This window comes from Somniosus microcephalus, chromosome 4, assembly GCF_052327205.1.
Source record: "Somniosus microcephalus isolate GS21.2 chromosome 4, FLI_Smic_1.0, whole genome shotgun sequence".
NCBI classification, from domain to species: Eukaryota; Metazoa; Chordata; class Chondrichthyes; order Squaliformes; family Somniosidae; genus Somniosus; species Somniosus microcephalus.
Genome location: NC_140990.1, coordinates 279,134,097 through 279,160,247, shown reverse-complemented (window position 1 = coordinate 279,160,247; position 26,151 = coordinate 279,134,097). Strand labels below are relative to the sequence as shown.

At 47.3% G+C, this 26,151-nt stretch overlaps 1 protein-coding gene across 1 annotated transcript in view; it reads left to right on the top strand.

Annotated features, from left to right (window-relative positions):
* slc12a8 (solute carrier family 12 member 8) overlaps positions 1–26,151 on the top strand; it is a 232,458-nt gene that overhangs the window by 180,230 nt on the left and 26,077 nt on the right. The window contains exon 10 of the mRNA XM_085986505.1: positions 20,864–21,557. Within this exon, the coding sequence (XP_085842631.1) occupies positions 20,864–21,557 (694 nt within the window). The remainder of the gene's footprint in view (positions 1–20,863; positions 21,558–26,151) is intronic.

Here is a 26,151-nt window from a genome sequence, read left to right as displayed (position 1 = left end):
GACATACGAATAGGTCAGCGCCTACCTTCTGGTAAGGTCTGTCTGGCGCTGGGTGTGGCTTTAGTGGTTCTACCGGATTGCTTGCTCGATATTTCAGGCATATTGTGCAGTTTGACACCTCATTTGTCACATCTTGGTTGATTCGTGGCCAGTACATCACCTCTCGTGCTCTTTTCTTACACTTTTCGATCCCCAGATGTCCTCCATGGATCCTTTTTAGCATCTCTTTTCTCAGACTCTTTGGGATAACTATTTTACTTCCTTTGTAGATGATGTCTTCGACCACTGATAGTTCCGCCCTGCAGTTCCAGTACTCTGCCATGTCAGGTGAGCAGTCTTGCTTCATGTTGGGCCATCCATCCAAGATGCTTTTCCTCAGTCGTCTCAGTGTTTCATCTTTGTTTGTCTCAGTCTTTATGAGCTCCATTTTTGCATCTGCTATGGGCAGTGCACTTGTGATCATGTCCACGTAGGCGTTCACTTTTTCATCCATTTTGGTGTTTGCGGGCTCACTTGGGTCAACAGCTCTGGACAACGTGTCTGCTGTATACATCAGCTTACCCGGTGTGTACGCAACATTCAGTGTATAGCGTTGCAGCCTGATCATCATTCTTTGTATTCTAAGCGGACAGCTATTTAGTGGCTTTTGGAACAATGCAATCAAGGGCTTATGGTCAGTCTCTACACTGATTGCTTGTCCTGCCACAAACTGGTGAAATCTTTCACAGGCGTATGTGATGCTGAGCACCTCCTTTTCTATTTGAGCATATCACGTCTCCGCGTCTGTCATTGAGTGCGATGCATATGCAATAGGTTGCCAGTAGTCATATTTTTGCAGAAGAACGGCACTGAGCCCACTCTGTGATGCATCTGATGATATCTTGATGGGTCTCGTTGGGTCATAAAACCTCAGAACTGGTTCCTCTGTGAGCAGTTTCTTTAGATCGCTCCATGACTTCTCATGCTCATGATTCCATTCCTATTCTATGTTCTTTTCAGTTAGTCTTCTCAGTGGCGCCATCTTTTCTGAGAGGTTGGATATGAATTTACCCATGTAGTTGATCATTCCATTAAACCTCTGTACGTCCTTTTTACATTGTGGCTTTGGCATATTCTCAATGGCTGACACCTTTCTGGGATCTGGTCTGATGCCCTTACTGCTAAGGATATCTCCCACGAATGTCAGTTCTGTTACCCCGAGCTGGCATTTCTCTCTCTTCAGCTTCAGGTTTGTTTTCCTTGTTGCTTCCAGCACTTTTTTCAGTCTCTCGTCATGCTCAGTTCTCATGGTTCCCCATACTATGATGTCATCCATTGATGTATCAACTCCCTCCAGATGCTCATAGATCATATGGATAGTTTTGTGATACACTTCAGGAGCTGAGGCAATGCCAAATGGTAACCTTAGGAATCTGTATCTGCCAAATGGACTGTTGAACGTGCACAGTTTTGAACTTGCTTCGTCCAGTTTCATCTGCCAAAATCCTGATGATGCATCTAACTTGCTGAAATACTTTGCATTTGCAAACTGTGACATGATTTCCTCACGTGTAGGAAGCTTGAAGTGCTCTCTCTTTATTGCTCTGTTTAGATCTCTTGGATCCAGGCAAATTCTGAGCTTTCCATTCTTTTTGTCCACAACGACGAGGGAACTCACCCACTCAGTTGGCTCATCTATCTTCTGAATCACGTTCAGGCTTTCCATCCTGTCCAACTCTGCCTTCAGTTGCTTTTGAAGAGCAAACGGAACTTTTCTGCATGGATGTATGACCGTTGTCATACTTTTATCTACTCTGATCGTGTGTTCTCCTGGAATGCAGCCTAGACCCTGAAATAGGTCTTTGTACTCTTTCATGAGTTCATCATAGACTGTCTCTCCTTCGCTTTCCACAACGAGGACTCTCTTTACCAGGTTCAGTCTCTCACAGGCTTTTAAACCTAGTATGGCTTGCACATCCTTTGGCACCACGATTAATGCTAGCTTGTGCTCTCTGTCCTTGTGTGTCACTTTGACAATGCATCTTCCTTTCACTGGTATATCAGTACCTGAGTATTCTGTCACTTTCACTTTTATTCCATGTACCTTTGGTCTGGGTCTAATTTTCTTAAAATCAGTCTCTGATATCACATTAACTTGTGCTCCAGTATCCAATTTAAATGGAATATGTATGTCATTCACTTTTAGTGTCAACATCCAGTCTCTTTTTTCTTCTTTGTTTTCAGACACAACATCTACATTGAACTCCTCTATCTCGCTTTCATCTACTGCATGGACCTTGCATTGTTGCGCTTGGTTCTTGCAGCAACGGGCATAATGGTTGTTTTTGTTGCAACTATTGCATGTTTTACCATATGCTGGACACTTTTTTGGTGTATGCTGTGTACCGCATCGACTACATGACTTTCGATTGTCCCTTTCATTTTTGTTCGCTGGCCACGCCACTTTTTTCACATTGGCGCTCTTTTTGTTAAACGGTTTGTGTCCGTTCTTACTCACTGCATCCATGTTGCAGCTATTGTCACTGAACAGCTCCTTTGCCTGCGACTTCACAGTCTCTGTAGCCCTACACAGTGCTATGGCTTTTCCCAGGTCTAGACCTTGCTCTCTTAGCAGTCTTTCCCTTAGACCATTATCTGGAATACCACACACCAGTCTGTCTTTTATCAGCGAGTCTGTCAGTCCCCCAAATTCACACGAGTTGCTTCTGTTTCTCAGTTCAGTCACATACTGATCAATAGACTCTCCCGTTTTCTGTACACATGTGAAAAATCTGTGCCTCTCAAACGTCACGTTACGTTTAGGTATGCAGTAGGCCTCAAACTGTTCCATTATTTTATCTAGCTTCATTTTGTCTCCATCAGCAGCGAATGTGAAGTTATTATACACCTCCAGCGCTTCATCACCCACGACATGTAAGAACACTGACGATTTCTTTTTATCACTTTTCTCGTCAGCTCCGATTGCCGCTAAATACAACTCCAAACGTTGTTTGAACCTCCTCCAATTTTCAGCCACATTACCTGTCAACTGAAGCTTTGCCGGTGGGTGTAAACCTTCCATTTTTTCACTTCGTTAGATATTCTCCAATGGTAAGTAACGATGTTCTCTTTTGGCTTGCTAATATGTGGAGAGCTGATTTAACTTCAGATTTTTCCTCTTCATCTCTTTCAATCACTTCTGACACCATGTATTGACTTGTATGTGGGTTCAATGATGACACATTCATGAAAGAGATGTCTTTTTATCTAAAGTATGTTCAACTCTTTTTAACAGCATTACAGGAGACACCATGCTAGTGATCCATCTAGAACGAAACTGAAACTAAACTAAACTCTGCCTCTGTCACATGCCCTCTGCTGGTCAGGCATAAGTAATCAATCAGGCAAACATGCTGGTAAGGCATCATAATCAAACAGGCAAATACCATCACTATTTGCTGATATCATTATAGTCTGCACCCCGTTTTGACAACGTTGCCCTGCAGGCTTTAGTGGAGGGAGCAAGAGCTCACAAGGAGGTGCTCTTCCCTTCATCAGGGAGGAAGATGCCTCCCCAGCAGACAATGGCTGCAAGTGGCAGAGGAGGTCAACTCCTTATCGGCTACCCGCAGAACCTGGATACAGTGCAGGAAGAGATTTCATGACCTTCAGCGCACTGGAAAAGTGAGTATGAAGTTCCCATCACTCTCAATCTGATCTCCATTGCCTCTCCTCACCAGCACTCAGCTTTAGCAATCTCTTCCTCCACATCCCACTTGACACTGACATCCATGCACCCTTACCCATTCCCTCTCTCTCTATGCTCACATTCACCTAACTATTTGACTATGCAGCCCTCAGACTCCCTATCACTCTGATGCTATGAAAACAACTGACAACACACAGGGAGGGCCCTTGGTCTTGCCACCTCACTCCATCTTTGTCTCCTTCTAAGCATCTATGCTATGGATTCTCTACACTCACTCCTTCATTCTCACTCAAACTCCACTTGTCTCCCTCATTGCAAGAAAAGAGAGCTCACAATAAAAGAGAACGAACGAGGACAGGAGGAGGGCCACCACCAGTAGCCCACCTCACCCCCTGGGAGGAGGCGGTCCTGGAGATCATAGGACTGGAGGATGAGGCGCAAGAGGGGGACGGACAGACGGGTGCATCACAGCAAGCTAATGACAGAATAGTTTTCCATCTCTCTCATTGACATTGCATGAGTCGCTGATAATGATTCTGAAGCTATAACAAATGGACCTATGATCATCTGCAATATGCAATGTGTATGTAACCTTGACCTCACATCTCTAACTCTTTCCGTTACTCCCCCACAGGCCCATCGAGAGCCCCCGTCCCCACTGTCCAGGAGGAAGAGCCTGAGCTTCCAGACTCCTCAGAGGAATCTGCAACCTCTGAGGGCGCAGCGTCAGCAGAATTCAACGCACCCAGCACCAGCGCAGACACTCACACCTCGGTAGGACCTTCGGGACATAGAGTAGTGTTGTCACCTGGTGTATTACAGCTCACAAGTGAGCATCAGCAGATTGTGGAGACAGGGACAGCAGTGGAGAGTGCTAGTCGGAGGGCGCAGGACTCTGCCAGCTCGGCTCAGCTGCATGTCGACCCTCTGCCTCTGGGTCCATCCATAAGATCAGTGGGGCTGGAACTCCAGGAACAGATGCAGGAGTCTCTGGCAGGTTTTGTCTCCAGGGTCGATGTGAGTGTGGAGCGAATGGAGGAGTCCATAGCGAACATGAGCAGAGCCTTTGTGGAGTCATTGGCACATGAACGCATCACCGTGGAAAGGATGGCAACCTCCATGGAGGAGATAAGTCGCCAGGGTATGGAAAACATGGTGAGTGTTCATAATAGAATGACATCTCTTGAGGAGCGATGGGCATCTATTGAACAGAGAAACCAGACCTTCATGGAAGTCCTTCTGAGTAGGACTGCCAGTGCAGATACGGGTCCCCATGGCCCCCTGATGTGCAGCAAGGTGCTCTCAAGCCACTTCCAAGTGCTGGCTGTGCAGCTTCAGGTGGGTGAGCAGCAGCCTGGCGCTCCTGTTGCTGCTGCTGTTGTTCCTGGTTCTGCTGGTGCTGCGGCTGGTGTTCAAGCTCATCTAATGCCCAGAAGGGAAGGAAATAAATGGCTCTCATGCTTCTGGTATATGCCTCCGTTGAGGAAGTGCTGAGTGAAGGTGGCGAGCGGGGTTTCTCAGGAGGTCACACTGGAGATGTGTGTGAGGCTCCAACCTTCCACAGGTGTGGTTAAGCCTGGTAAAATTTGGCCCAGGCCTGAAACAACAAAGTCCTGCCACCTGCAAATGATGACTGATCAAATCTCCTCTTTAATGGTTAACCTGCAGCTGATAGTCAGCAAGCCAATAGTGCTCACGCCAGGTTTCACAGGCATGATCCCCACCAGGCGTGTTTTACGTGGGACAAGGGTTAAAAACGCAAGGGCCTGTTAAAATGGGATTATAAAGGCCAATTATTGCTGATTAAGGGCCTTAAAGACCAGTCCCGCCTATTGGAGGCGGGACTGATTCGGGACCATCAGACACGCCTGGGTTAAAATGGCTCGGGGTCGGGAACCAGGCGGGGGGGTCCTGACCCCCAGTTTTTGCGATTTTAACCCCCCACATGCCTCAAAGCCCGCCCCACGGCTGAGTTAAAATCCACACCCAAGTTTCAGAAGGCTACTCGACTGAATAGAGCTTCACTCTCTTGACCTGACCTGACCTGACATCCATGCACATGTACACTTCCAGCAGGGTAACAGAGCAGGAGTCCTGTCAGATTTTTCCCTCCCCAGTCCTGAGGAACTGAGGTCAGCTGTAGAACTGACCCCACCTCAGATTAGCTACTCTGCTTCAGATTGGGTTAAACCTGGGATTTTTCTGATCGCTGAGACATCGGGTGAGCCTAATCTCCTCTAATGGTTGGTTGCAAAAGCCTGGGAACAGGTCAACAAACATCCTCCTGGTGTGGAATAATGCAAGATGCAGAGGAAATCAAAGAGAAAAAATAAGGCAATAATAATAGTTCAACTAGCATACTTACACATTTAATATGTGACCCAAGTTTTTTAATCATGTGACAATCAGATGTTTATAGTAACCACAATTCCAATCTGAGTTGAAGTATCCATAAGGCCCATTAAATGTAAAAGAACTTATTTATGAGGAGCAAAACATCTCACTATTCTCTCCGTCATCATGTCTTAGAAACAACAAATTAGAACTTCCAGTGCATCAATGAGTATATATCCAGAACAATCCAGCAGTATGGATCTGATGATTTTAGCATGTCTGTTTGCATTCTTGCATCGCAAATCACCCGTGTTGACTTCATTTCAAATCAAATTATGCTTTAGGTGTAATTCGAATGATGGATATAAATATTAGAAATGTTTTAATGCAGCATTGGGAAGATATTTTGCTCAAATGTTTTGTTTGTGTAAATTTGTGGTGTTTAGGCTAATGGTAAGGGATGGTAGTAAATAACTCTGGGTCCTGCCAGAAAAATATTGGCCCCGATTTTCGGCTTGTGTGGGGAATGGTCGGATTTCCCCGAATGTGGGGTTTCTGACACACATAAAAAAGTGTCAGCCAGCCCCACGCAATTTTCCCTCAATTGGCCAATTAATTCCCAGCATGTGGGAAGCCTTGCTAATTGTCTAAATCGAGTCAGAAATCCCCACAGTATGATGTCATCATTCGTGGTGCTTTCAAAGTGTCCAGCAAGCTTCTCCACCTCTGCAGGCTTCTCAACCACTCTTGCACAATGGCAGAGGAGCCTGCACCAGCTGCTGCCAGTGGCAGAGGGCAAGTTGCGGCCAAATTCAACGAGACGTCATTGCAGACCTTGGTAGATGGGGTAAGGGCCCACAGGGAGGTCCTCTACCCTCGCTCAGGGAGGAAGAGGCCTCCCAAAGAGTCCACGGCTGCCTGGATGGAGGTGGCAGCAGGGGTAAACTCTCTGGGTGTCACCCGTCGCGCCTGGCTGCATTGCAGGAAGCGCTTCCATGACCTTCACCGCACAGGGAAAGCAAGTATGAAGTTTCCATCACCCTCAACCTCATCCCCATTGCCTTTCCCCAACAGCACTCGGCTTCAGCAATCTCTTCTTCCACATCCCACTTCACAGTCACATCCATGCACCCTTACCCATTCCGTATCTCTCTATGCTCACATTCACATAACTATTCCACCATCCAGTCTTGTAAGTAGTTCTAATGGCATCATTTTCCTGTACATAAAAAATCTGGTGCCAGCTGCTGCAGTTATGGCGTCTGTCATTTGGCGAATGGGGATGTCACATAGAGGCCTTAGGATAAATTGTAGATGACTGCAAGCTGGTCAAAGTTGTTGGTAAGTGCAGGCATGGGCCAATGTCCACGGTCAGTTCAGAAGCAGTGAGGCTGCAGTGTTTGATGCATCAGACTACGCAAATCTGCCCAGGATGAGTGCGTTCCTTGCATTCCGCCCAGCAATGTTCTCGCACACTGGTGCCGCTGGTTGGCGGGCCTCTGCAGGATGCTCGTTTCTGACCTCCTCCTCCTCCTCCTCAGGATCATCCTCAGCATCATCCTCATCTGAGGCGGCTCTGTGAGGAGCCTCTTGGTCCTGCGGAATCTGCAAGCCACGACGCTGTGCCATGTTGTGAAGCACACAGCATACCACAATGATTTTGGAGACCCTGGCTGATGAGTACTGTAGGGCTCCACCTGATCTATCGAGGCATCTGAAGCGCATCTTCGGCAATCCGATGGTTTGCTCGATTATGCATCTGGTGGTAATGTGGCTGGAGTTGTAGCGCACCTCAGCTTCGCTGGCTGGTCTCCTCAACGGCGTCATTACCCAAGTGCGCAGGGCATATCCCTTGTCTCCAAGCAGCCATCCTTGAAGTTCGTTTGGCGGACTGAATAGCGGAGGCACAGTAGATTCGCGCAGTATGAAGGAGTCATGGCAGCTGCCAGGGAACCTGGCACAAACATGCAAAATCACCTTCTTGTGGTCACACACCAGCTGAACGTTAAGGGAGTGGAAGCCCTTGCGGTTGACAAAAACTCCTGGATTGCGGTGGGGTGCCCTAAGGGCCACATGTGTGCAGTCAATGACGCCCTGCACCCTTGGAAAGTCTGCCAGCTGTGCGAATCCACGCGCTCGCGCCCTCACACTTGCGTGATCCCGGGTGAAATGGATGTGATTGTGCGCGAGGGCAAAGAGGGCATCGGTTACCTGCGTGATGCAAGTGTGTGTGGCCGCCTGTGAGATGCCGCTGATGTCTGCTGCTGATCCCTGGAAGGAGCCTGAGGCATAAAAGTTGAGTGCGGTGGTGACTTTGATGGCCACTGGCAAGTAGTGTGGACCTGTTGCTCTGGGCTCCAGGTCTTGCTGCAGCATTGCGCAGATGTCAGTCACAACCTCTCGCGAAAGTCGGAGTCGCCTCTGGCACTGCTGTTCAGTCATGTTGAGGCAGCTGACCCTGCGTCTGTAGACCCTGTTTGGGGGGTATCTCCTGCGCCGACGGCCTTCCATGTGCTGGCCCCTTCTGGCCTGTGCTGCCCCAGGTGGCTGAGCTGCAACCTGCCGCTCCTGCTGGTGTGGCTGGTGTTAAGTATGTGTATTGTATTGAACAATTAACACAAAGACTTAAACGTATAACTCAAACAGGTCTTTACTGGTTGGAGGTAGGGACTATACATAGGTCTTTACTTCATGCCCACAGGCGGGAACTGAGGGGGATCAGTACCCACAGTACTATTTATACCCCTATGGCCAGGAGTGGTACTGCGTATCACTACGCCCAACAAGTAGTGCAGTCCTGTCCATAGGTTCAAAGTAGCACACATATTACATACACAACATTCCTCCCTTCCTAGCTTTACAGTCATCTCCCCATTTAACATAACGTAATAACATATATACATATATAACTTCATGTCAAAACAGATCACAGATTCAGTCTCTGCGGAAAACAGTTCACAGATTCAATCTCTGTGGTGTAGTCGGTTCACGTTGCTGGAGTGACTCATTCAATAGTCCTTCCATGGATTTAACAGTTTGAACTTCCGAACTGAATTGGCTCCGTTCGGAGGGACCACGTGTGTGATCTGGTAGAGGTGATAATGGTTCAGATGGGTCATCTTCTGTTTTTACTTTTCCTTTTCTGCTTCTTGGAGACTCTCTGGGCTCCATTGTCAGCTGCCACAGCTGCCAGCTGCATGCGCAGTTCCTCCTTCTCTTCCTCCTGTTTCCGCCGTAGAGCCAGCTTCTCCCGATGTTCCGTAGACTTTTGGTGCTCCTCCATGATTTCTGCACTTTGGGAGTCGAAGTTACAAGCTGGGCAGGACAGGACATCGTAATATTCGGTGTCGTCCTGAGCTAGACCAGTGAGAGGGTCGTCTATTTCCTCCATACCCAGCTGGATGTTAGCCAGCTCTTGTTCCAAATCCAGACATCTTTCCTGAAGAGACTTCTTCATGTGTACCTCTGCATCCAGCTTTTTCTGGGCTTTCAGCAAGTCGTTTACTAGTGACCTCATTTGTGATTTTAATACTTCAACTTCCTTTGGAGATTGATTGATCGGACTATGCAATCCCTCTACCGGAGCAGCTGTTTCAGCGGTCTGTTGTTCTACGTTGACGTGAGTCAGCGTACTTTTGGCATCCAAGGGCTGCTCTGTTGCAGTCATCTCAGCTCTTCCAATAACCTTTGAGAGCTCCGAACCCCTTTCGTTTGAATATTGAAGTTCATGTTCAAGTTTTTCCCATTTCAGGGTCCTGTCCTTCAGCATATGCAGGAGTTGGCTGACCGTTAACTCCTCTGACATCAGACGTTTTGTGTGCTCCTGCTCCATTTTCTCCATCAGCTGCTTCTGTTGTCTTTCCAGATTCTCCAACTCTATATCAAAGAACTCTTTCGTTGCATTCAACTCTTGCTCAAAACGGCGAAGCATTTGTTCTAATTGCTGTTGTAGTTTGAAATGGAGTTGAGTTCGAGCCCGGTGTCCCTCAGAAATGGGCACATCAGTAGACTTGCCAGACTCAGAATCCACAGTTAAACTATGTTTTGAAGAAGGGTCAAACCCGAAACGTCAACTCAAATTTCTCTCCACGGATGTTGCCTGACTTGCTGAGTTTTTCCAGCATTTTCTGTTGTTATTTCGGATTTCCAACATCTGCAGTATTTTGCTATCAAACTATGTTGTTGTTGCTCAGTGGAATTCTGTGCTGAAACTTTGTCTTTTGCACCTGAGTTGGGCTTACCATCATCCGTTCCAGAGTCTGGGCCGACTATCTTCACCGAGTTCTCACTCGTTATTGTTTGTAGGAAATGCCAGTCCATATTCATTTTCCTAATCCACTCCCGTCCTAGTAGTGGAGGACCTCCTTCAGATATCACATATAAGTCCATTATTTGACTGTCTTCGCCCTTGTGGACCACTGCAACCTCTATTTTCCCGATGGGGTACACTCTTTGCCCCGTGTATGTTTTCAATATAATCCCCGTATCCTGTAGGGGAATATGTTGGAATAACTTTCCGTAATCTTTCTTATTTATGACCGTCAATGCCGATCCAGTGTCCAATTCCAGTTTTACTTGGACTCCTTCTATCTGAAGAGTGACCCAAATTGTCTGGAGGTCTGCACCCTTACCAGCGTTGAGTACTCTTAAGCTAGCCAGTTCATTACAGCTTAAGCTAGCCAGTTCATTACTGCTAGCGTCTGAATCGGACTCCTGTTCGGTTACCTTGTGTACCTTTGCGTATTTTCCTTGCGGTGACTTCTTGTTGCTGGTCTTCTTCCCTGACCTGCATACTCTAGCTATATGTCCAAGCCTACCACAAGTTCTACATTCTTGGTTTTTAAACCAACACTGGTTCTGATCATGCGTTGTCTTTCCACAACGATAACATTTGCCAGAACTCACACCCAATTTGTGTGCACTGAGCTCCGGTGACCGTAGCTGCATTACTGCCGTGCCTCTCGCTGCGGCTTCGTGTGCTGCTGCCATAGTGACCGCCTTCTCAAGCGTCAGCTCATTCCCCTCGAGCAGTTGCTTTTGTGTATCCTGTTTAAATAAACCACACACAAATTTGTCTCGAAGTGCCTCTGTCAGTCCCGTTCCAAACTGGCAATATTTCGCTAATTTACGCAATTCCAGCAAATAATCAGCATTGCTTTCATGCTGTAGCTGCCTTCTGTCGTAAAATTTAAATCGTTCCGCTAGCATCAGCGGCGTGGGGTTTAGATGATCTTTCAGGACAGTAACAATCTCATCGAACGTCTTATCCGCCGGTTCATCTGGTGATAACAGGTGTTTCAATTGCCCGTATGTCTTCGCACCCATTAAATTTAATAATGTTAGTGCTTTATCAGCCTCACGAATTTTATTGGCCTTACAATAATTTTTAACTCGTTCAACATATATGGCCCAATCTTCGATGTCACTATCAAAGTTGCTAATATTCCCGTGTTTAGGCATTGTAGTACTTTATCAGATTTGCAATTTCTCAGATTTTTTTTTAACTGTTATCCAAGATGGTGGCTTCCCGCTCTTGCCATCGTCCTCCGCCCACAAAATGGCGGTTTTCCCGCTTCTGCCTTCTTCCCCAGCGGTTTTCCCGCAAAAAATGGCGGCTTTCCCGCGCTTCTCGCTCTCCCCGCCCACTTCAATGGCGGTTTTCCCGCGCTTCTCGTCGCTGACTTTCAGCCCGACTGCAGCTCTTATCTCCTGTGCGATCGCTGGTGCGCCGCCCGCCCGAAACGGTTCTCAGCCCTTATCACCGGTGCGATCGCTGGCCCGCTAAGCGCCTCCCGCTTGAAGCGGCTCCCGGCCTCTGGCTCACCCGCTCGGCGGCTCTTGCTCGCTCCCTCCCGGGCTCTGGCTTACCCGCTCGCGCCCTCCCGGGCTCTGGCTTACCCACGAGGTTATGGAGGCTTCAGGGTCCTAATGCCTGTCGCTTCCAGTCGCTGGAAGCTGTCAGGATTTCTGCTGCCCTTCAGTTTTCAGTGGGGTGTTGAGGATTGGAACCTCTCTTCAACGTCCTGTCTTTGGACGAAGCCGCTGTGGAATAACTGCCGCAGGGTTCGAACCGACTCGTCGCCAGTGTTAAGTATGTGTATTGTATTGAACAATTAACACAAAGACTTAAACGTATAACTCAAACAGGTCTTTACTGGTTGGAGGTAGGGACTATACATAGGTCTTTACTTCATGCCCACAGGCGGGAACTGAGGGGGATCAGTACCCACAGTACTATTTATACCCCTATGGCCAGGAGTGGTACTGCGTATCACTACGCCCAACAAGTAGTGCAGTCCTGTCCATAGGTTCAAAGTAGCACACATATTACATACACAACAGCTGGTGTTGCTGGTGATGCTGTTGCTGGAGTTGCTCCAGTCTCCTCTGCTGTTGGAGATCCTCTAATGCCAGGAAGGGAAGGTACCAAAGGCCTCCCATGCTTCTGGCAGATGCCTCGGTTGAGGAGGTCCTGAGTTACAGTGGTGAAAGGGGCTTCCCAGGAGCTCACACTGGAGAAGTGTGTGAGGCTCCAACTTTCTGCAGCTGCTCCTAAGGCTTCAAAAAGTTCTCCCAAGCCTTGATCAACAAGGTCCTGCAGCCTGCAAAAGCTGCCTATTTAAATCTCTTCAGCCCTCAGCAAGCCAGCTGGTTTCATGCCAGCTCTCATCGGCGGGGTTTCCCGCAGGCGTGTTTCACGTGGGGAAAGCTCCAAAGTTGCAACGGCCCCGGAAAATCGTCCTTAACAAGGTGATCATTGGTGATTAGTGCTCCGACGAGCAGTCCCGCCAGCAGCGGCTGGGGCTGAAGCGGGGCGCGGGGAGCGAGGAAACGGCAGTCCGAAAGTCGGACGGGGCGGGGAATCAGGCGGGGGGGGGTGGTCCCGACCTGCTTTTTCGCCGATTTTCGGCCCCCGGCCGCATGAAAAGCCACCCGACGGTGGCCAGAAAATCGGGGCCATTGTCTCTACAAATCTACGGAAATATCATATTAGGGTGTGAATCTTAACCAATATGGCTAAGTGGCATTTTTAAGTTCAAAACCATTATATGCACAACAGTGAATTTAAAATTAAAGCTTCAACTGAAGGCTGATCTTGCCTGGAATCTATCTGTTAGAATCCCAATTCATTATAATGTTTAATGTAAATTGCCTTTGTAACTATTACAGTAAAACATGCTAATGTTTATTATTTTAAATCTCTTGACATTAATTATAATTATTGATCTACTCCTACATAGTCTGCAGAAACCATTAGTATTTAGGTCAGGAACATCATAAAAGGAACTAATTCACTAAAACCAAGGCCCCGATTTTCCCGAAGGTGCGGGAAATTGTCGGGTTCCCCGAATGTCGGGTTCCGACCCGAATCTAAATGGGTCAGCCAGCTGCATGCAATTTTCCCTCAATTGGCCAATTAATTTCCAGCGTGTGGGCACCCTTGCTAAGTGTCCAATGACAGTCAGAAAGCCCCACATTATGATGTCATCATTCATGCTGCTTTTAAAGTCTCCAACAAGCTTCTCAACCTCTGCAGGCTTCCGAACCAGTCCGACAGAATGGCACAGAAGCCTGCACCAGCTGCTGCCAGCGGCAGAGGCCGAGCTGCCGCCAAATTTGACGAGACCTCATTGCAGACATTGGTGGATGGGGTTAGGGCCCACAGGGAGGTCCTCTTCCCTAGCTCAGGGAGGAAGAGGCCTCCCAAAGAGACCAGGGCTGCATGGATGGAGGTGGCTGCAGAGGTCAACTCTCTGGGAGTCACCCATCGGACCTGGATGCAGTGCAGGAAGCACTTCCATGACCTTCATCGCACAGGAAAAGTAAGTATGAAGTTTCCATCACCCTCAAGCTACTCCCCATTGCCTTTCCCCAACAGCACTCAGCTTCAGCAATCACTTCCTCCACATCCCACTTCACAGTCACATCCATGCACCCTTACCCATTTCCTCTCTCTCTATGCTCATATTCACATAACTATTCCACCATGCAGCCCTCACACTGCCTCTCACTCTGATGCTTGGAACACAACTGACAACACACAGGGAGGGCCCTTGGTCTTGCAGCCTCACACCATCTTTGTCTCCTTCTAAGTATCTATGCTATGCAATCTCTACACTCACTCCTGCACTCTCACTCAAACTCCACTTGTCTCCCTCATTGCAGGAAAAGAGAGCTCACAACAGGAGAGAGCGAGCCAGGACTGGCGGAGGGCCACCCTCAATCGCGCACCTGACCCCCTGGGAGGAAGCAGTAATGGAGATTGCTGGGGCTTACGTGCCTGCGGAGGCTGGGGCAGGAGAGACAGGAGCAAGCCTGCAAGCTGGTGACAGAATAGTTTCCCATCTCTCTCATTGACATAGCATGAGTTGCTGATATGATTCTGAAGCCACATCATTTGGACTTATGCGCATCTGCCAAATCCAATGTGCAAGTAGCCTTGGCATCACATCTCTAACTTTCCTTTACTCCCCCACAGGACCATCCGGAGCCCCCGTCGCCACCGCTGAGGAGGAAGAGGCTTTGCAGCCAGACCTCCTCAGAGGAAGCTCCAGCCTCTGAGGGCACAGCGTCAGCAGAAGTAAGCGCACCCAGCACCAGTGCAGACACTTGCACCTCGGGGGGGCCTTCGGGACATAGAGTAGTGTTGTCACCTGGTGTTTCACAGCTCACAAGTGAGCATCAGCAGATTGTGGAGACAGGGACAGCAGTGGAGAGTCCTCGTCGGAGGGCGCAGGCCTCTCAGCTCAGCTGCATGTCGACCCTATGCCTCTGGGTCCATCCGCAAGAGAGGAGGTGATGGATCTCCATGCACAGATGCAGGAGTCTCTGGCAGGTTTTGTCTCCAGGGTCACTGCGAGTGTGGAGCGAATGGAGGAGTCCATGGCGAGCATGAGCAGAGCCTTATTGGAGTCATTGGCGCATGAAATCATCACCACGGAAAGGATGGCTACCTCCGTGGTAAGGCTGGCTGCGGCCGAGGAGTGGAGGGCTGCGGCCGAGGAGAGGAGGGCTGCTGCCATGGAGGAGCTTAGTCGCCAGGGTACCGAAAACATGGCGAGTGCTCAGAATAGAATGACATCTCTTGAGTGTGATGAAATATATGCCTTCATCAGCCCATGTGTTTTACCTGCTTGCATTGTGTGAACCGCCCCCTTTTGTTCCTATTGTGTGTATTGGCTACGCCCCTGTCTTTTGCCATATAAAGGTCTCAAGAGCTGTATGAGTCATTCCTACCAGACAAACCCAATGTGGGAAGACCTGCAATGCTGCAATGTTCTTAGTGATTAAAAGCCGTCAGCTGAATCCTTGTCTTTGAGTTATTGATGGCATATCAAGGAGCGATGGGCATCTATTGAGCACCGAAACCAGACCTTCATGGAAGTCACTCTGAGCAGGACTTCCAGTGCAGAGACGGGTCCCCATGGCCCCCCTGATGTGCTGCAAGGTGCTCTCCAGCCACTTGCAGGCGCTGAGGGGGAGCTGACCCATGAGATGGAGGTTGTTGGCACACCTCAAGGAAGTGGGGGCTCCTCTCCATGCGCTCACACTTCCATGCCACTTCAGAGCCCTCGGTCAGAGCCCCGCCAGAGTCCACACCCCAGTGAGATAGGAGTCTCAAACCCTGCACAGCCGCAGGAGCAGCAGACTGCTGGCGAGCCCTCACAGGCTCGCCACCCCAGAGGACGCCCGCCAAAGGTGTCGCGACAGGCGCAGCAGGAAAGTGAGCAAGGGGCCTCCACATCTGCTGAAGCCACAGGGGTACCAATACGTAGGAGCACGCGTAAGAGAAAAATAAAGCACCACTAATCACAAGGGTAGTCACTTGGGTGAAAAGTCTTGTAAATAGTTTTAATGCCATCAGTTTCCTGTACATTAAAAATCTGGTGGCAACTGCTGCAGTTATGGTGTCTGTCATTTGGCGAATGGGGATATCACATTGAGGCCTTAGGGTAACTTGCAGATGTCAGCAAGCTGGTCAAATAGGTAGAAATGCGCAGGCATGGGCCACTGTCCATGATCAGTTAAGAAGCAGCGAGGCTGCAGTGTTTGATGTACCAGGCTACGCAAATCTGCCCAGGATGAGTGCGTTCCTTGCATTCCACCCAGCAATGTTCTCGTGCACTGGTGCCGCTGGTTGGCGGGCCTCTGCAGGATGCTCGTTTCCGCCCTCCTCCTCCTCCTCAGCATCATCCTCATCCGAGGCGGCTCTGTGATGAGCCTCTTGATCCTGCGGAATCGGCAAGCCACGACACTGTGCCATGTTGTGAAGCACATAGCATACCACGACGATTTTGGAGACCCTGGCTGATGAGTACTGTAGGGCTCCACCTGATCTATCGAGGCATCTTCAGCAAATCGATGGTTTGCTCGATAATGGATCTGGTGGAAATGTGGCTGGAGTTGTAGCGCTACTCAGCTTTGTTGGCTGGCCTCCTCAACGGCGTCATTAGCCAAGACCTCAGGGGATATCCCGTGTCTCCAAGTAGCCATCCCTGAAGTTCATTTGGCGGACTGAATAGCGGAGGCACAGTAGACTGGCGCAGTATGAAGGAGTCATGGCAGCTGCCAGGGTACTTGGCACAAACATGCAAAATCACCTTCTTGTGGTCACACACCAGCTGAATGTTAAAGGAGTGGAAGCCCTTGCGGTTGACAAAAACTCCTGGATTGCGGTGGGGTGCCCTAAGGGCCACGTGTGCAGTCAATGACGCCCTGCACCCTTGGAAAGTCTGCCAGCTGAGCTAATCCAAGCGCTCGTGCCGTCACACTTGCGCGATCCCTGGTGAAATGGATGTGATTGTGCGCGAGGGCAAAGAGGGCATCGGTGACCCGTTTGATGCAAGTGTGTGCGGCCGCCTGTGAGATGCCGCTGATGTCTGCTGCTGATCCCTGGAAGGAGCCTGAGGCATAAAAGTTGAGTGCGGTGGTGACTTTGATGGCCACTGGTAAGGAGTGTCGACCTGGTGCTCTGGGCTCCAGGTCTTGCTGAAGCATGCGCAGATGTCAGTCACTACCTTTCGCGAAAGTTGGAGCCGCCTTTGGCACTGCTGCTCAGTCATGTTGAGGTAGCTCACCCTGTGTCTGTAGACCCTGTTTGGGGGATATCTCCTGCACCGACGGCCTTCCATGCGCTGGCCCCTTCTGGCCTGTGCTGCCTCAGGTGGCTGAGCCGCAGCCTGTCGCTCCTGCTGCTGCTGCTGGTGCTGCTGTTGCTGGAGCTGCTCCAGCCTCCTCTGCTGTTGGAGATCCTCTAATGCCAGGAAGGGAAGGAACAAAAGGCCTCCCATGCTTCTGGCAGATGCCTCCATTGAGGAAGCGCTGAGTTAGGGTGCTGAGAGGGGCTTCCCAGGAGCTCGCACTGGAGAAGTGTGTGAGGATCCAACCTTCCACAGCTGTGCCTAAGCCTTCAACAAGTTGCCCCAAGATTCCTCTCTTCCTCTACCCCATTTAGACACTCATTTTCCAAGGAGTATGTGGCTTCCTTATTCTTCCTACCAAAATGCATCACCTCACACTTATCTAAATTGAAGTTTGTTTACCAATTACATGCCCATTCTGAAAGTTTATTAATGTCTTCCTGTAATGTCCTCCTTTGCATTAACTATACCTCCCAATTTTGAATTTGTACTTCCGATTCCCGAGTCCAAAACGTTTATGTAAATGGTGAAAAACAGTGGACCCAAAATCGATCCTTGTGGAACACCACATCCCACCCCTTTACCAGTCTGAGTAATTACCTTTAACCCCTACTCTCTGTTTTCTGTTTTGTAGCCAGCTTGCTATCCATTCTGCTACTTGTCCCCTGACTCCACATGTTCTGATCTCAGTCATCAGTCTACTATGTGGTAACTTACTGAAGGCTTTTTGAAAATCCAAATATATTATTTCTACTGCATTACCCTTATCTACCCTTTCTGTTACTTCTTCAAAGAATTCAATAAGGTTGGCCAAGCATGAACCTCCCTTTTGAAATTCATGTTGACTACTCTTTTTTTCTATTACATGTTTGAGTAAGGATTCCATTAATTTCCTACCACTGACATTAAGCTAATTGGTCTATAGTTCCCTGGACTTGTTCCATCTCCCTTTTTAAATATAGGAATCACATTAGCTGTCCACCAGTCCTCTGGCACTATTCACTTTTTCAATGAATTTTTAATGTGCCTCTGCTATCTCTTCCATAACTTCTTTGAATATGCACGGATGCAATCCATCTGGACCAGGAGTTTTATCCTCTCTACGTTTGATTAGTTTATCAATTGTCTCCCCTCCTTCTATCTTAAATGTCTTATATCTTTTTTGATGTCTTCTAACTGCTTTCTGATTATAAATTTACAGTTGTGATCACTGGCTGAGATTGATATAAAGAATTACCTCCAAATCAATGAATCACCGGCACCTAGATATGCCAGGTCACTTGTTTATTCCCTAGCTTCTCAGAGCTTTGCTAAGAAAGAGGTCGTGCACAGGTCCAGATAAGGCAGGCCCATTAATAAGCCATCTGTGGTCTTGTTGGGTTTTTTTTCATCCCTGGTAAGGAATGTTTTGATTGTATAAACCTTTATGGTTTAATTAGCATTAGCCCTTTCCTTTCCCAGCGTTTGGGCTGACTCCATTTTGAGGGCACATTTAAGCCAATTCTTAGGGCATTTCTCCTACAGGCATGACTAGCAAGCCTGTGTCTATCCAGGAGCTTAAGTGTCCCACAGAAATAGATCCAAATGTTAAATTTCTTTATTTTGCTTGGCTGATAAATTTCTGAATTAGCTAGCATAGTAGCTTAGGACAGTCTCACTTCATCTCAAGGGCTGAGTTTCAAAGCCAGTATAGACTCATGAGTTGAAAGCCTCTTCTTTCTGTTGAGTATAAGTGTCCTAAGAATGCATTCATGCTAGAACTGTTGTGTAGGTGTGAAACCATTTCACTTCACACTGAAGCTGCAGTTATAGTACAAATGCGGTCAGAATCCAGAGTCAGGTTCTGACTGTTACTGGAGCAAAGATGTTAGAGAATAGGTGGAGGAGGTTGTCTCACTTAGCCTTGTTTTGGAGTCAATTCAAGCCTTGATATCCTGAAACTGCTTAGCACTGACACTGTCTTTATAGTGTGAATGCACTGTAAGTGAAATTAATTTGGACTACTTTAATTTAATTCAGTTCATGGTGCTCACCAGTCTACAGCCCAAAAGTGGCAATAATTCAGCACTAATTAGCCTTGCATTTTCAGCTCCAAAACATAGAAAGCTGGTATGAAAAAATTGATATTTCGCATTCGTACTCTAGGAGATACACATTTAAGTTGGAGTTAAGGTATGTTGCTGGGGCAAATTGGAGAGAGATTAACCGTGCATGTAAACTCTGCTATACTTGAGTTTAAGTTTTTCATGCTTACCCTGGGAGCCAACTGGAAAAAATATTCCATTGCCCAAGCCTGGAACCTCTTGTCTTGTTGAGCGAGTATAAAATTAAATCCTTTGATTTTTAACAGCTATTGGATAGGGGAGACTTCAGAACTATTTCCCCAGTCGGGCGCTCCCAGGAAGTACTGGTCAGGAAATCAGGGGCATGCAGCTCCTGATTTTTCATCCATTTAAATTAATGGATAGAAAATCAAGGGCTATGGGCTTGCAATATCCTTACCAGTGCTCCCTGTGAGTGCTGGTTCTTGCTGGGAATTCCCAGTTTGGAGAATAAACTCCTTTGTATCATCTTTCTGGGCAAGATTCAAACCTGTATCCAAGAAATCAGCGTTCTTCGCCAATCCCTGATCTATTTTGAACTAAATTAACTTAAGAATATAAGAAAATATGGATTTAGAAAAGGCCATTTGATGCATCTGCACGTCATATACAGTTTGCCCTATTATGGATTGCACCCAGTCAATTTAAATTTCTATGGGAAGATTCTGGAAAATGTTCTTCCTGAAGTCAATGGAGTAATGCTTCAGTGCATCGGTTTAACCTTGAAACTTTTATTCATCCCTAAGCAGTTGCTTTCCACAGATGTCATTTCAATGGTTTAAACAACAATTGCACCATCATTATGCATTGAGTGATTATCTTTGTCTATATTTTTTTAGACCCTCTGATCACATTTTTAACTAGAGCATATTTTTTTAAAGTATTAATTAATATAACCTTAACTGTTGTATATTCTTGGGGCTGGATTTTCATTAAGCTGTCGGGAAGGAGGCGGGACTACAACTTTCGGGTTTTAGTCCCGCCTCCATCGACGTCCAGCCAATCGACGCAATTTTCCCTTGATTGACCTTGTTGAGCCCGCCCAGCGGGCTCAGCAGGCCAATTAAGGGCCACCCGGCAACAGGTGACGTCACAGGCTGAAATTTCATCTGTCAAGAGTTTTTGACAGATGAAATATCAGTGTTTCACAGCTGTTTGACAGTCTGACTTCTAACCTGAGTCCTTCTACGCAGACTCAGTTAGAACTCACACCAGCATTGAAAGCTGAAGGCTGTCACTTTTGACAGATCGCAGCCATTCGGCTTTCAGTGCCGGCTGAGTGATGGACTCCTGAAGCCTAGAGGAAGAAAGGCTGTTAAGGTAAGTACAGGTAATTTAAACATCTTTACACACTTTAGACACACCAGTGGGGGGCGGGTACCCGCTTCCCTTGAAACTTACGTGGAGGCGGGATTTGGGCTGGATGGTGTTGGGACCCCCGAATTCGGGATTTTTACCCCCCACACGCCTTAAAGCCCGCCTCACGGCACACTGAAAATCTGACCCCGGTATCTTTTCGCATGTTAAGTATGAGGTGCTGCTTTCTTTGTTATATACAAAACTAATTCTTTAATTATGCACTTTTTTCTTCTTCTCAGAAAGGGCCAAACAAAACCCCGGTGGCTGCAATATGTCTTGTGGGACTTGTGACTATGGCTTTTATCTTCATTGGGCAAGTGAATGTTCTTGCCCCGATAGTCAGCATAAACTTTATGTTGACTTACAGTGTTGTAGATTACTCTTACTTCTCAGTTTGTATGAGCTATGATATTCAGCAGAATGAAAAAAACAGGAATAAAGAAAATGCTAGAACTTACAAATCTTCACAGCCACTGAATTCAGATGCCCCACTTAAATATGGGACTGATGCCCCAATAAAAGGCAATACAAATGGCTCTTTGCTTGAGTTCACCAAGGACATGAACCAAATCTTTCAAACAATGCCTCATGACAGGGAAGAAGAGGTGAAAAAAAATAAGAAAAAAGAAAAAAATGTGAATCAGTCTGACCGATTGAAAAAGGTGAAAAAACCTGCAAAGCAGACACTGCAGGACAGTTTTATGTTGGATCTTTACAACTCAAATACAACATTTAAAGAGGACATCAGACAGGTCTCAGAGACTGAGCTTGCAGGTGACCTGTCAGAACAGGATGTAGGAGACCATCAACATCTTGAAAATTCTTTTGTACCTCAATCTGTGGAAGCCCATCACAATGTTGACAACACAATAACTGAATCTACAGGACAGTATTTTACAGACACAGATGATTCAACAGAAACAAGAGGATATGGTAATTGTTATTGTAATAGTTGATCTTCCAGCTCTTCCTGTATTCTCGAGGATGGTATCTGAATAACCTCTGCCTTCTCTTGGTTCAGAAGGACTGAAGCTACTCTAATGGCTGCATCAATGAATGATTGATTTTAGTCATCTAACCACTTCCCAAAGTATGGTTGTGAACAGAGATTATTTCACAAGGCTCCAGTAAATTTCTGTTTGTAGGAGTCAAATACTCTACAAGCTGGAAAAGAAAAAAACTTACATTTATATAGCACTGTATCATATCCTCAGGGTGTCTCAAAGCACCTCACAGTCAATTAACTTTTGAATGCAGTCACTCTTGTTATGTAGGCCAACATGGCAGCTCGTGTACAAAGCAAGGCCCCATGAGCATCAAATGAGATAAATGATCAGCTAATCCGTTCTGGTAGTGCTGGTTGGAGGAGAAATGTTGACTAGAACACCAGGAAAACTCCCTGCTCTTTGAAAAGTGTCATGGGATCTTTTACATCCACCTTAATTGCCACATGGGGCCTCAGTTGCTTAGTGTCAAACTTTGCCACATAGTCCAGAAAATCCCAGGTTTGTGGGATATCTTTTTTTTCCTGTTTTAACTGATTTCAGACAGTTGGCGGTAGGAGTGTGACAATTGGCTTCAATGCCCCTGGAGTAGGGAGAGAGAAAGTGGGTCTGGGTTCCTACTCCTGATCACTAGTGATGTGTGGATGTCAGGTCAGCATAGCCTGAGCTGTTATGCCTGCATGGTTAAATAGCTTGCTCACACTGTCTAGGCTCGCACATGAGAAATAACCAATTGGGTGATATAAAAAGGACAGCTTGCACTTTCGGAAACTTACCCAGTACAAGAGACTCTGGCCTAGAAATTCAGTTGTTTGCGCCAGCCGCTAGCGCCTTAGGAGGAGGAGAAGTGGGGCGCTAAGCAGCTAGCGCCCGGGCGCGGCGCGATCTGCACCTCTCGCAAAATTCAGTTAAGATTTAGCGGCGGTGCAAAACCGTAGCGCACACTCAGCTGCGCGCGCAGATCCTGGCATCATTTCATGGTGCAACGCCCTTTGTGCGCCCCGAACCGGAAATTCAGTGGCGCCAGCCTATTGTGCGCCTGGCGCCCCCCGTGACTGGTAGAGGGGAACGGTTCCCAGTCGCTGCGGGGGGCGCTAATTAAAGGGGTCTCCTCCTGCAGTATAAATGGCAGCCATTTTGCTCCACTCCTTCTTTGTGAGAGACGGATATTTGGAGAGAGACAAAGGTAGAGAGCTTTCTGGTTTGGCTGAACACTCGCACAGGTACTTGTGGCTTCAGGCCAGAGCTTTGCACTTGGATTTAACTTTCAGTGCCATAGCATTGATTCGATACATCTAATGGGGGCTGCAATGGGCGGAGACATTGGCTTACTGCATTGTGTTCAAAGGGCTCAGAGACGCCGTGAGAGAGTGCCAGTCATGGCCAGATGGAGAAGGGCCAACAGGCGTCAGCACAGGAGGCCTTACCCACCTAGGGTATACCGCCAGCAGTTCTCATATCTGAACATGTCTGAGGAGCAGTGTGTTCGGAGGCTGCGATTCAGAAGGGAGGTGGTCACTGAGATCTGCCACCTGCTTCGCAGAGATCTGCAGCCACAACTGAGGAGCAGGACGTCTCTGTCGGTGGCAGTGAAGGTGACGGTGGCTCTCAACTTCTATGCCACCAGCTCCTTCCAATCCGCTACTGGGGACATTGCCAACATCTCCCAGTTAGCGGTACATTGCTGCATCCGCCAGGTGACCAATGCCCTTTTCAGAAGGAGATGTCAGAACATCTCCTTCCCCATGACCTTAGACAAGCAGCAAGAGCGTGCAATGGGATTTGGAAGAATAGCGGGCTTCCCCATGGTCCAGGGCGTAGAACTGATGAACCAGCAATGGTCAGGCCTTGCTTCAGAGCTGCACTGTGCAGGGCATGGCAGCCAAACAAGTTGACCCTCCCCCTTTAAGAGCTGACCGGCGCCGGCGTGTCTACCTTCATTCAGAAACTTGCCGCACCTGCGCTGTGCCCGCCCTCGGTGTTAGCGCCCCAGATCGCCGACTTAGCGCCTAATGATAGTCGTGCATCTCCTGCTTTAGCGCAGCAGCAACCTCTTGGGGTGATGCAACTGAATGTCGGCGAAGGTGGCGCTAAGTTGCGCTGGGCGCAAAATTTAGCGAACGCCCGGCTGTAGCGCCCCAAACGTGGCGATACTGAATTTCTAGGCCTCTGTTTTTAGGAGAGAAAATTGGAGGAAGGTGGGAAATAACATTTTAAATTCAGATTTTGCTCCACTTTCTTAAGTTTCTACCCCACTCCATGCACCATTCCTAAAATAAAAGGTGGGCAGGCAACTTGCTCCTGGGCCTATGTTAAAGCTGCTCTTGTGCCAGATACCAAACAGTGCATGGGTTGACATTTCTGATACTTCCCTCTCCCTTCCTAGGTGGAACCCTTTGCTTGGCACCTCCCTCTGACTAACCAATTGACATTAGAAGTCCAACTGGAGAATTGTGGGTACAAATCTGTGTCCCACCACCACTGGGATACCCACTAATTTTTTTAAATTAGATTTTGAATTTATGTTTTAATACTCGTGGTGAATGGTTGTCAGTTTGGTTCAATTAATACCATTGCAAAGGGAGATTAATGATTCTTCCTTTCCATCTAGCAAACCAAACTAAATCCTCTTAGAGACTTCCAGTGGTTACTAATAAATACAATACATAATCACTTTAGTAAAAGCTCCCCTTCTCTTTCCCATTCCTAGATTGAGCAACTCAGTGCACTGAATATGCAGCAGGTGACTGATTAATCAAATTGATTATCTGTGCATTGATACATAAGCTATTATCCTCCAGTAGTTATATTTTAATACTTGGTTGGAGTTCTCAATATTGACAGTGCAATGGAATCCAGTCCTAGTGATCAATTCAGACAGTATCCCAAGTGATAAAAAAAAACCAGACAAACTTTCATTTATATGGCGCCTTTCCCAACCACCAGACGTCCCAAAGCGCTTTACAGCCAATAAAGTACTTTTTTGAAGTGTAGTCACTTGTAATGTAATGATCACTGTAACCTCTGCGACAGTACCTTTCTCCTCACCTCCCCCCACTTTAGTTGCTCTGCCGTGAAATCCTTATCCATTATCTTTGTCACCTCCAGACTTTATTATTCCAATGCTTCATCCACTTCCATAAACTCCAATATGTGTAAAATGCAGCTGTCTTATCCAGTCCCATACTAAGACCCATCTGTCTATCATTCCTGTCCCTGTGGACTACATTGACTCCCTGTCCCCCTGTATAATACATTTAAAATCCTGTCTTTTCTCTTTTCTCTTGAAAAAAGACTAAGGGGTGACCGAATAGAGGTCTTTAAAATTACAAAAGGTTTTGATAGAGCGGATACCGAGAGAATGTTTCCACTTGTGGGAAAGAGCAAAACTAGAGGCCATCAATATAAGATACTCACCAAGAAATCAAATAGGGAATTCAGAAGAAACTTCTTTACCCAAAGTGTGGTGAGAATGTGGAACTCGCTACCACAGGGAGTGGTTGAAGCGAATAGTATGGATGCATTTAAGAGGAAGCTGGACAAACATATGAAGAAGAAGGGAATAGAGGGTTATGCTGATAGATTTAGATGAGGAAAGACGGGAGGAGGCTCGAGTGGAGCATAAACGCCGGCATGGACTGGTTGGGCCGAATGGCCTGTTTCTGTGCTGTATATCCTATGTAATGTAATCCTATATCTTCATCTACCTCTGCAACCTCCCTCAAACTTACTTTCCTTGCCATATCCATTATTTTTCAGACTCTGGATTCCTGTGCATCTTACCCTCCCTTTCAGCCACCTCGGTCCTGGAACTCGTGCCCTAAACCCCTCTCCCTCTCTACTTCTTTTAAAAACCTTCTTAAAAATCCTCTTTTTACCCAAGCCTTCAATCACCCCATCTAAACTTTCTCCCCCAGCTCTGTTTCCTGTAAAATGCCTTCAGACGATTAATGTATTAAAGGTGCTTTAATAAATGTAAGTTGTGGTTGATGATGATTAGTAGAATAGAAGGTGAACTTAGTGATCCATGAAGTTTTGTATCAGGGTTCACATTTCATTTCATTTCATGATGTACCCATCACCAAATCCACTCCAGTTCGGAAAGTATCTGAAAATTTCAAGCTCCCATAATGTTTCATTGCCACTTGCCATTTGTGATTTGGGCACTGAATCACAGAAGTGGGAAGATTAGTAGCATAACATCAAGAGGTAACAGATGCCATTCAGAATGCACTTTGGCACAAACACTCAGTCACTCAAAGCCTATAACACACTCCTCGCAGCTCAGCGACTTGTTCAGTGTTTTTCAACTTGGCGCTGATTAGGCGTAGAGAATCTGTGGAGAATGACCTGACACTACGAGTACACCGGACTGTGCAGAGCAAGGGGGAAACTGCTGCTTTATAGTTCCAACTGTCATTAATGACAGAATCATTAGATAAAGAGATGCAGAACATAAAGGACCCTAGTGCAAACAGAACTGTACAACTGACCTGTACTGGTCAGCACAAATGGTAGAAAAA